Source organism: Leptinotarsa decemlineata, unplaced genomic scaffold (genome assembly GCF_025532065.1).
Source record: "Leptinotarsa decemlineata unplaced genomic scaffold, Ldec_3_MD MMD2_tig00026340_RagTag_RagTag, whole genome shotgun sequence".
Taxonomy (NCBI): Eukaryota; Metazoa; Arthropoda; class Insecta; order Coleoptera; family Chrysomelidae; genus Leptinotarsa; species Leptinotarsa decemlineata.
In genome coordinates this window covers 11,207,085-11,219,229 of record NW_027412694.1, presented here as the reverse complement: position 1 = coordinate 11,219,229, position 12,145 = coordinate 11,207,085, and the positions used below count along the sequence as shown (strand labels likewise).

The following is a 12,145-nucleotide window of genomic DNA, read 5'->3' as shown; positions in this document are numbered from 1 at the left end:
ATAGGAATGTAGGAGTTCAGGGCTAGCATTAATGTTTTGGTTAGTTTCCGAGTTTTGCCAAATATTATAACCAGAGAAGACCACGGCAAAATCCGGAAAACATCCAAATCATAAATTACCCTTGTACTGAGTCATGCTGAATTTTTATTGCTAGATTTTTATCCAATAGTATCCAATCTACTTTTACTCACTCATTATAATACATAAACTCATTTTTCTAAAGTATTTATATGGTCTATAAACACTTTACGACATACATTTCGGAAAACAATATAATAATTATTAAATGTAACATTTTATACATACATAAAATGTTACAATGATAATGTTTATGCAAATGGTCTACTACGAAATTAGTCAGTTTTTAGGCCAAATAAGAAATTTAAACAGAACATCAAGACACCTAATGAAAATTAAATGCCTAATTCACTACTAATTCTTTGACCCATAGTTATTATTCCAGTATTGTTACTTGTTACGCTTGTTTTTCATAAATAGGTGACACTCTTATTTATTTTTAACAATTTTACAACTATTACTATTAACTTTTACAGCCGATCTTCAGTAATATCCCTATGAATACACTGACACGTTACTTGATGAGAGTTAATAACACTCTTCATAATAATTGTACAATGTTCACATTATAAAGTTGATTTGCATCATTTATAACGGACGACATAAGGTTGAAACTCATTTTTCTCCTCGAAGTAGTCCCCCTCAGATATAATACAATTGTGTCAGCGTTTTTTACAATCCCCGGAGCAGTTCTGATATGAACTTTTTGTTATGTCCTTGAGATCTCTCAGCGATTCGGTTTTCATCTCCACAATTGTAGCGAAACGCCATCCTTTAATGGGTCCCATCAATTTTGGGAACATGAAGAAGTCGCAGTGACCAAATCTGATGAATACAGTGGCTGAGGCATGATTAAAGAGTTGTTTTTGATCAAAAAATCATCATTGATTTCAAATTGATCATCAGAAATTCTGGAGCGCGTCAGATTAAGGTATAGTGAGTTAATTACCTGCTAAAAAGTGTATATTCCAGTAATCTGACAATTTGAGAGTGACGTAAAGAAAGGGGAGGGCAGCAAAGTTGTAAAAAAATAACGTCATTTCGACATTCTCGAGCGTATTTTGAAGGAAATAATTCAAGGATAACGAAAAATATATAATCTGACGATATCCGCAAGCCGAAATAACAAAAATTCGTCGATAAAGTTTAATGCGTGCAGCTGTGTGATACCTATATTTCCCTCTCCGAGTTTCTATTCCTCTATTCTCTATTCACTTTTTCTATATCAATTACTCTCTCACTCCGTCCCCACTCTGAATTCTGTTGCCATGACGCCATCACAGCTGATCACAGAGACTCGTTCGTGATGAAGATGATGATTAATTAATCAATTAATTGATGGATGTAGCAGTTACTACGTGGTAGGAAATCATAATGAAGAAAAGAGAAATTAAACTTTCTATGTTTTTACCACTTTTATTTGTAACTAACGTTACTGCAGTTTCGTCCTATGAGGACATTTTCAAACTTATACAATATATAAGTTTGAAAATGTCCTTATAGGACGAATCTGCAGTAACGTTAGTTACAAATAAAAGTGGTAGAAACATAGAAAGTTTTATTTCTCTTTTCTTCATTAATTAATCAATTGATTATAAAAAATTGAATTTTTTGAGCATTTTTTTAAAATTATTTTCTGAACTTTTCAATCAATTAAGTACAATGATTTTTTTTTAAATTTAAAAAATATTGTTTTTGTCAGATTAAGCGAATCCCTCTAGATAATCGTCAGATTATGAGACAGCACGTCTAAAACATTAAGATGAACCATATATATATATATATATATATATATATATATATATATATATATATATATATATATATATATATATATATATATATATATATATATATATATATATATATTAATCTGACGCGCTTGGGTATTTCAAAATGGTGAATTTTTTTTGTACATTATAATAATGGCCGCGAGTTTGCGACAGATCGAAATCGTCAGATTATTGAATGAGAGCTTTTTTTTGTTTCACTCAACACCCCTTAGAAAATCTGACGCATTCGATTACATTTTTTTTCTTTTCACATTTCCCTTACATACAACCACCCGCAACGTGCAAACGATCAGATTAACATACCAACATTATTGAAAACACGTAGGACATTGATGCTATCAATATCTGACGCGCTCGAGTATGTCCATGCAACAGTATTTTTTTACATATTTAAAAACCTATAGCCGCTTCCCCCACCGATGAAAAGGTATATATTATATAACATTTTTTTCTTCTTATCATCTAAGCTTTGCAACCTAATATGTCCCAATGACGCACGAGTAAATCCCCATTTTGCATCGTGGGCTCCCCTGCTATCACAAGCAATGACGAGTGAGCAGGTGAATTATCGTGAAGCAAAAGCCATCTTTCGCAAGCGGCGCATAACTTCAAGATAATACTTCTTATTGGCCGTACGATCATATGGGAAGAACTCCTGATGCACTACGCCACGGTAATCAAAAAAACAGTGAGTAAAACTTTGATATTCGATCGAACTTGTCGTGCTTTTTTGGCCTTGACTCTCCTGGGCTCTTCCATTGGGAATTTGGTTTAGATATCATAACCATATACCCATAAAAACTAATCAATACAGTTTATTGTATGATTTCCACTATAAAGAGTTTTACAAAAACCGCGACACGTGTTTCGCTATACAATAGCTTTCTCAAGCATAAATTAAAACTAAAAGTTACTTCTAAATTACAATCATTTTATACTCTAACCTATTACCTACTCGTATGCCTAATTCCTAAAGAATGAATCTACCTGAAAAGGTTAGGTATGAATTCATTAACTATATCATAAATTTTTCGAAAGTACCATGATGTATCTAACTATTTTTACCTGGGAATGAACAGATTCAATAATGGCGAATTATTCAATTCTATTAGATCGTTCATAAGATACTGAGTATTTTTGAGTTTGTTTATTTCTATACGCTCCAACAGGTTAAGTTTCAAACCTTTCTTCTGGAAATGGAGGAGCTTGTATTCATGGTTGAACTCATGTCCTTCTGTGATCAAGTGGAATTTATTTTCCATTCTGGAAACTCTTTGTCAAAAGTGAGCTTCAGAGTTTGAAGTTCAACATTGGAAGGATTCTGGTAGATTCTATACAAATATTCCTTCAGTACGATATAGTGTGCCTAACGTTGATTTTTCTGATTAGTCAGATTGTTATTCATGAGTTGGCTATTTCATTTTTCAATTTTTCGTAAAATTTATGAAGAGACATATGCGCAAACTTCTCAACACATATAAATAACACACAAAATATGATTTTCATAACATTTTCGTAAGAAATTATTCAATATTTCTAAATTCTGTTTTCTGGAATTAACTATTTGAAATTGGTTCTATTTCTGATTGGATTTTGGGAAAGCCGTTGACATTCTGCCTTGAATATTCATCTCATCTTTCACACAGCATTTATTTTAAATTTTTTGAAAATATTAAGATTTCTAAATTTTTGTTTTGTAACCTTGACTTCAATAGAAGTCATTGTATTACAAAAAATCATTCTACTACTCTTTATAAATCCAGGGACAATTTTATTTTTTCTACTTGCTGGTTTTCTTTTCGGTCCTTGTTAATCTATTGTTCTTCCATTTCAGTTATTTTACTTTTCTTTCTCTAATGAACTATTTTGGTGAAGGTGTCGAGTGCTCTGAATTCCTCCTAAAACTTTCGCCATAATTACTAAAATATGCAGTAAGGAAGTTGATCGTTATCTTTAATCAACAAGACAAGTACATATTGGCTCATTTGTAACATTATCGTTTGCTTTCCAAGTAACATGAATTCATTCCAATATTCAAATGAAAATTTGAAGGTATACAGTTTCAATTTTGTTTCCCTTTAGTATGAAAAACATTCTTAGACTCTTAATTGCAAAACAGGTCAATTCATGTTTTGATGTTTTAAGAATGTCTTGAATTTCACTTTTGTTGAAAGCAAAACATTTTTCATCTCTGATGATTTTCAGCTTAGAAGATGGGAGATTCAAATAGCAGAATCGTAAATGTTCTGGCACTGATATTATTAGTCACTCGACCGTCTTTCACAAAAGAAGAAGGAAAATCTAGACAGAAAAGGTTACTCTGGATAACGCAAGATGGAAGGCTGGCCTTACCACCCGGTACGACGTTGGTTATATCGCCATCTCTGTCGCTGCCGTTCGTGAGGTATCCTCCTGAAGGTTTCTTCTCTAATCTCACCATCAGTTTACCTTTTACGAGTAAGTAAGAGTGAAAGTTTTCGTTGTATTTCTCACAACTGACTTTCTCATTGAATTGCAACAAACGTCTTAAATGTCTTTTTTTCGTTTTCATGGCATATCGAAATTGATATTGTGTAAATTTTCATTTTTCGAAATATTAAAAAAACAAAGTACTCAAGTGTAAACTTTAACGTAGAATAATGTATTCAAGTGTGAATTTTAACGTGAAATAATGATTGAGGTTATTTTTTTATATCGAATAAATTGTAACAGAATATATATCACCACTTCCTTCGAGTCACTGGAACATAATATGTTTTATTGTCATTAATATAGCGGAGGAATATTTTAAAATGGTTTCATAATTCCTCTTAAGATGCTAAAAATTAATATTCAGGATCATGAATCAGGTATTACCGAAATCTGTCTGAATCTAATAAATCACACTATGCCAGAATTATATGAAATCAATGAGTCTCCAAACTATGAAGGAGATGACCCCCACTCCGTTATCAAGTTGGAGAACATTGATTAAATAGTCCAAATTGAAGCTGCTATGCATGAGGTTTTCATTAAAAACATCAAAAACTTTGGTTTACCAAAATGAGTGGGCTAAAGTTGGACACCAAGGAAGTCATCATAGGTTGCCAGAATGGTATCTTCAATACACGGGTCTATCGTATTCGCGTGATAGTTCTAGATGTATTTGAACATAGGGTTTCGCGGCCGGAGTCCCGGTTAGAGACAATAAAATCAGGGATGGTAGGCCGTGGTTGAATGTAGTAGCCAACGTCTCACAAGCTACTGCAGCAGACATCATCAGTAATATGTGCGTTGACTGCAAGATCGATGATCTTATCTCAAAGTCTCAGCAACGACTGACTGGCGAGCTATGTAATTAAACGTATTTATAATTTCAGAGGGTGGTGGGGTGACGGTGGGTGGAGCATTCGCACGGAACCCTTACTCGATATTACCCCCACCGTCATTCGCACTATCAACCTTACCACCCTCTGAGATGAATACGAGTCAGCCGTTGGTGAGACTACGAGTTGTAACCTTTGTCCTCACAATCAATGAATATTCCACTGATGATGTCTGCAGACGAAACGTTCAGTACTACATGTTCCATTCGTAGACGGCCTACCGGCCTGGACAATTACGCATTTGCATCGGCATGTTCAGCATATACTGAGACCTTTATTGCTCTGACTCATTGATCACTCACAGTGTGGGTAAAATTGGGTAACAGTCTTACTGTGATTTGAGTACCTAATCTTTGATCATACCTAAGATATTACATAAGTTTGTGCATTGAGTATAATGAATGTTCGATATTTCTCAGACCGAGTCCGAAGGAAGTTCATATACTCATGTGGCCACAAATTTTTTTTTGTGTTGTAAATTTATTTTTCTGAAATAATATGGACATTTTTTGTACATAAATTGGTTCCCGAGATTTTTCAACTTGAGAAATTCAAATTTGATTTCTTTTTGGCTCTCACTTGTAGAGGTCACATATATATGTCTTTTTCTATTTGTTTCGAAGAAAATGTTAAAAAACATTTATCATTCTGAGGTGAAAAAATGGAATTCAACACTTTATTGACTATACAACCGTTTCAGGATATTTAGATTCGAAGAAATCGATGATTTTCAAAGAATTTTGGAAAATAGTGTTCTTGAAAACAACATGAAACATTTCAAATTTTCTTTTCGATTAACAATAAACAACAGAACACAAGATCGAAAAGAATCAAAATCATAATAAATGTTGGAAATGCCCACAGCTATCATACACTCTTTGCGAATTTTATGAAGTTTTTTATACAAGAGTACCAATTTATGTTCAAATTTCGGCAGTATTTCAAAAATCATTTTGTAAAATATGGGGCCAAATACTGAATACTGCAGGAAAGATGACACATTTTTATAATGCCATCTGATATGGTGGTGAAACGTTAACAAGACTATAGATGAACGCCCGGTTCCAATAATAAAAAACAATAAATAAAAAATGCATTGCCACGAATTATAACAATAATTCACTCTTAAAGTGACAAAAATGGGAAGTGGTTTCACAATACCGTATTCTTGAACTGAGTGATAGTCCATAATCTAAAATCTATAACCTTGAAAGTATAAACTGTCAAAGTTCATTCATGAAGTTTAATTTTATAATGTGATCTACTAATTTATTGACAGCTGCCGACATGTAGGGACATCATATTAATGGCAACTATCTAATTTTATCTAGTCCGTAAGTTCAAAAAATGATATGATCTAAGTTGCCTATACACTGGTGTAGCGAGTCATTCGTGTAGAATTTTCATACAAATATGACCTTATGGCCTACTCGCTTTTTGAAATGAACGCTAGATCCCGTTAATATCACTGTTTGTGTGACAGTATAGTATCGCGTATTATCTACAACGTAATGATGTAAATTGAGAAGTAGATGTGAATTGTGACACAATGAAATGAAACATTATTTAAGGTTATGTATTCAAACGCATGCAACTTCACCGATTCATTTGAATTATTTTCCTGAATCTATAAGAATTTAGAATTTTTAACGATGTGTCATTTTGTGTGCGTTGTGAACAAAATGTATTTCTGTGTGAATATTGCAATGAAAATATTTATATTATGGTGAGTGAACACGTTTGTTTTACTGTAAGCCAATTGGATAGAGCAGCAGTTTTGTGCTGTAATGGTTTAACGCATTTGAATTCACGCATAGTGAAGCTAGGCAACATTTTCATTTGGATTTTCTTTATCCTTTTCACTCCCTCGTTTGAATAATAGGAAATAATAGAAAGATGAGGAAATAGAAAGTGAAAGGTAGCATTCCTTTCTATCCAGGGGAGTCTACTGACATGAAAATACTTATCAATGACAGCTATACTGAAAAACTTGATATTTGGAATTTTCGTTAACATTTAATTAAGAGAAAGGCGATGAGATTTTCTTAGTGTGATTTTCATAATTTTCTGTGGGTCCATTAATATCTGAAAAATTCTTCCTAGCTCTGTTGAGCTTTGTCGTTCGGTTTTTGTTTTACCAAAACGATTAGAATAACGAGATTTCATTATCCTCAACGTAAAAGACATTGTCGGTGCTGGCTACCTTAACCCAGATAAATGATTTTATCTTATTTAGATTCTTATATACAGCTTCTTGATTCTAGTTGATTTCAACAAACTGGGCCTGACGGACAACGAGAATCCGTACGGAGTTTTGCCGCCGCTCCTTGCGCGCTCAATGGGCCGAGCCGCTGGCGGAATTCTTGCCGATTATATCGGTGACATGTTGGAACGTCGACGGACGAAACGCTCATCCGAGTCACCGTCTCATCCTCATAAGAACGCTTTCCACGGAGGTGAGAGGGCCTTACTGTATATAATGGTGGAGGAGTTGCTGGAGAACTTTGGAATGGACGGTAGAGCCTGCCTTCTGAGAGCCATTTGCGAGGTTCACGCTCATCCCCTGAGGGATTTCGGATTAGTGGGTGAAATGCTGAAACTATTTCTCAGGTAAACGTATTTTCATTTTTCTCAACGAGAATAGGAATAGATAAACATTGATTTTTTATAAAAGAATGAATCAAATGACTATTAGAGAACCATAATAATTATGGAATATATTATCAAGTATACACACATCCCTAAAATTTTTGGACCCCCCTAATTAATTGTTAAACAAAATATGTATTGTAACGAATTAAAAAATTAACTGTCTTAAACAAATTTATTTTAACAATACTTCACTATCACAACTAATTTATTTACACCACTTAGTAACTAACGCTTAATTTATCTTCACCGTTTGTTAACCGCTCGATTCGCTTTCTTGGTACAGACTGCTCTTCGGGACGATTAGCGACGTTTTAATATCGTCAACGAACGTTCCGGATCCCTCTGCGGATTTCGGGACCCATCCGGAATTTTCGCGGTATGCGTCATACTGGGAACCGGTCAGGGCCGGCTTCAGATTCATTACATTGCCCCCTCCTTAAAGACGTTTCGCCCCGAAATGTCATCCTTGGCGTGTGTCGATACCTGCAGAACTCTCCATATTTGCACTGTGAAGTTCGATGGAAGTAACACTCCACAGTCTTTATGCTCGGTCGTGGAAGATGGTTACCACACACCAAAATCTGGATGCCGCTGGATCTGAAGATCGTTTCCAACATGCTTCTCACAATTCTCCAGTCCAGCCTGTCGAGCTCAGAGGCTAATTTCGGGATCGCCAACTCCACGAGATTTTGGTCGAGCATCGTATCCTTCAGTCTAGTAAGACTCCTCCAGACATCTTCATAGGATGGTTTGTGTCGAGAATGCTTTTTGGTCACCAAGTAGAAGATGTTTCTCTGACCCTTCTTCAACTGCAGCACTCCTCCGACTTCTGGATTCTGTTCTCGTAATGTTTGAAGCTGACCGAATTTCTTGTTGAATACCACAGCGATGCCCTTGGACATTTGGAGATCCTCTGCCACGCAGTGCGCTAGGGCGTAATCAACTGGAACCTTGAAAAGGTCTCGTAGCTCTTCTCGAGTTACCCCATGTACGACCTTCTGTCCGTTCGAGTATAAAGACATGAATTGCTGGAACGTCATTCCATCCTCTGGTGGTCTGAGGGCGCGAACTTGGTCGTGATTTCCAGCATAAGGAGCCAGTCTATTAAAATGGACGACCCTAGGCTTTCCTCGAGGTGGCTTATGGATTCGGTAGACGAGGTCATTAATCTTTTTCATGATTTTGTACGGACCTTCCCCAAGTTCCGTAGCTTCGGTGATAAACCACGGCGGCGCTTAGGATTGTACAGCCAAACTAGGTCGCCGATTTCGAATCCTCCAGCATTCGCCTTGATGTCATAGGCCTCCTTCATTCTATCGCTGGCACTCCGGATGTTCAGACGGACTCGTTCATGAATGTCGTCCATTCTCTGCCGAAGCTTGCTGACATAGTCTTCCCCCGCAGTGTCTTGTTCTGGAGGCATCCCAAATTTTAGGTCGCAAGGAAGCCGCAGCTCTCGTCCCATTATAATACTGGCAGGGGTTTGGCCGGTTGACTCGTGCACTGCCGAACGATAAGCCAGCAGGAACAGGTGGAGGTATTGGTCCCAGTCTCTTTGATGGTCAGAGACTACTTTGGACAAGTGGCGGTTTATAGTCCTATTCATTCGTTCCACCATTCCGTCGGACTGTGGATGTAAGGCTGTGGTTCTGGTCTTTCGAATGTCCAACAGTTTACATATTCCCTGGAACAGGTTGGACTCAAAATTTCTGCCCTGGTCCGAATGCAGCTCCAATGGGACACCGAATCGACATATCCATTCCTTTACCAGGACGTCAGCGACAGTAAAGGCTTCCTGGTTGGGCAGGGCATAGGCTTCTGCCCACTTGCTGAAGTAGTCCATGGCTACCAGGATGTATTTGTTCCCATGGTGGGACTCTGGGAACGGGCCGGCGATATCGATGGCGATTCTCTCGAAAGGACTACCCACGTTATACTGACGCATTGGAGCTTTCGGTCGTATCCTAGGTCCGTTACTGGCAGCGCATACAGCACACTTTCTGCACCAGTCCTTGACGTCGGCTTGACTATTAACCCAGTAAAACCGTTGTCTTACTTTCTGGAGGGTCTTCGTTACTCCCAGATGTCCTCCAGTGACTCCATCATGGATTTCTTTGAGCACCTCCCGTCGTCTGCTCCTGGGTACCACTGTCTGGTGCCTTTCTTCTGCACCGTCTTCAGACTCCAACACCCGCTTCAGAACCCCGTTTTCCAAAGTAAGGGAGTTCCATTGTGCCCAGTAGGACTTGATCACTGGCGAATAACCTGCTACCTCCTGCCACGATGGTCATCGATTACTTTTCTTCCATCCGATGACTAAACCAAGATCTGGGTCTTTCTCTTGGTCTTCCTTGATCTTATCATCCTCCCAGTTGTCGTCTAGAGCTGTGGTTCTACAAATAGCTGCCTCCTTCTCCTCTGCTCGTCGACAATGTGAGCAGTCATCGGGGCAAGGTCTCCGTGATAGGGCATCTGCGTTTTTATGGCTAGTCCCAGCTCGATGTTCTATTTCGAAGTCAAATTCTTGTAATCTCTCAATCCAGCGCGCTACTTGGCCCTCGGGATTTTTGAACTGCAGAAGCCATTTGAGAGCTGCATGGTCCGTTCTCAACAGAAATCGTCTTCCATACACGTATTTGTAGAAATGCTCTACTCCTTTGACTACGGCCAACAGCTCTCGCCTGGTGACACAGTAATTACGCTCTGGTTTACTGAGCGTTTTGCTGAAGTAGCCAATAACTTTCTCCTGTCCATCCTGGATTTGAGAAAGAACTGCTCCAAGTCCCACGTTGCTGGCGTCCGTATCCAAAATGAACTTTCCATCAGGTAAGGGATAGCTCAAAACGGGAGCGTTGATCAAAGCTCTTTTCAGCTTCTTGAATGAGTCTTGGCATTCCTCAGACCACTGGAACTGGATCTGCCCTTCTGTGAGGCGAGTCAATGGTTTGGCGATGTTGGCAAACCCCAGCACATATCGGCGGTAGTAGGTACATAAACCAAGGAAGCTCCGAAGCTGATGTATGTCTTTTGGAATGGGCCAGTCCTTAACTGCTTTGATCTTTTGTTCGTCCACCGTCACTCCTTCCCCAGAGACAACGTGGCCAAGATAACGGACTTCTTTCTGGAACAGATGGCATTTCTTGGGACTTAGTTTTAATCCAGAACTCCTCAGACGCATGAACACCTCCTCCAGATTTTTCAAATGATCGTCGAACGATTTTCCGACCGCGATTATGTCGTCGAGATACACTAGGCACGTCTTCCATGAGAGACCTTTGAGAACCGTCTCCATCAATCTCTCGAAGGTCGCTGGAGCATTACAAAGCCCGAATGGCATAACCGTAAACTGCCACAATCCTGAGCCGATGGTGAAAGCTGCCTTTTCTCGATCTTCTGGGGCCAATTCAACTTGCCAATATCCACTCTTCAAATCCAAGGTCGAGAAAATTGTGGAGCCGGCTAGCGTGTCTAGGGTGTCGTCGATTCTAGGAAGAGGGTAGCTGTCTTTCTTTGTCACGTGATTTAGTTGGCGATAATCCACGCAGAACCTTGTCGAGCCGTCCTTCTTCTTCACTAACACGACTGGGGAAGACCAGGGGCTGTCAGAAGGTTCGATGACTCCTTCTTTTCCCATATCGCTGACTATCTTGTCTGCCTCTTCTCTCTTGGCAAGAGGGAGTCTTCTAGCCGATTGCCGGATTGGTCGGGCATTCCCAGTGTCGATTCTATGCTGAACCACATTCGTTCTGCCGCCTTTTCCTTCTCCAATATCGAAGATTTCCTGGTACCTCTTGACTAACTCCCTCAATTTAGATCGGTGAGTTGATGTTATGTCTTTGGAGGAAATGTCAATTAACTTCTCCAACTCTTTAGGCAAGTTGTTGGCTTGGTTAACTGAACTGCGTACACTCCGTATGACAGAGGAAATGGACGAACAGTGCCCCAGCATGGTTCCTTTCTTCAAGGTCACGGGAAAGTAGTTGACATTCATGACCCTGACCGGCACAACTTTATCAACACGCAACAGAGTCTTCCCCAGTGCAATTCCCCGTCCAATTTTCTCGTCATGTATCTTGGGCTCGAACATTACCACATTCCCGCTGCTCGCACCACCGTCCAAGCGAGCTTCTAGTATGGTTTCAGCCCTCTCAGGTACGCACACGTCTTCGGCCAACAGGACTCTAATCGTCTCTTCGCTTCTTCCATGAAGCACCAGCTCTTCTCCGCCGACACGTAAGACGCCGTCTTGAAAATTCA

At 38.7% G+C, this 12,145-nt stretch overlaps 1 protein-coding gene across 2 annotated transcripts in view; it reads left to right on the top strand.

Annotated features, from left to right (window-relative positions):
• Nucleotides 1–12,145, top strand: part of LOC111508896 (uncharacterized) — a 60,786-nt gene that overhangs the window by 34,031 nt on the left and 14,610 nt on the right. For both annotated transcript variants that reach the window (XM_074183704.1, XM_023164531.2), the window contains exons 2-3: nucleotides 4,077–4,328; nucleotides 7,501–7,846. In XM_074183704.1, coding sequence (XP_074039805.1) covers nucleotides 4,085–4,328; nucleotides 7,501–7,846 — 590 coding nt within the window. In that variant the 5' untranslated portion in view covers nucleotides 4,077–4,084. The remainder of the gene's footprint in view (nucleotides 1–4,076; nucleotides 4,329–7,500; nucleotides 7,847–12,145) is intronic.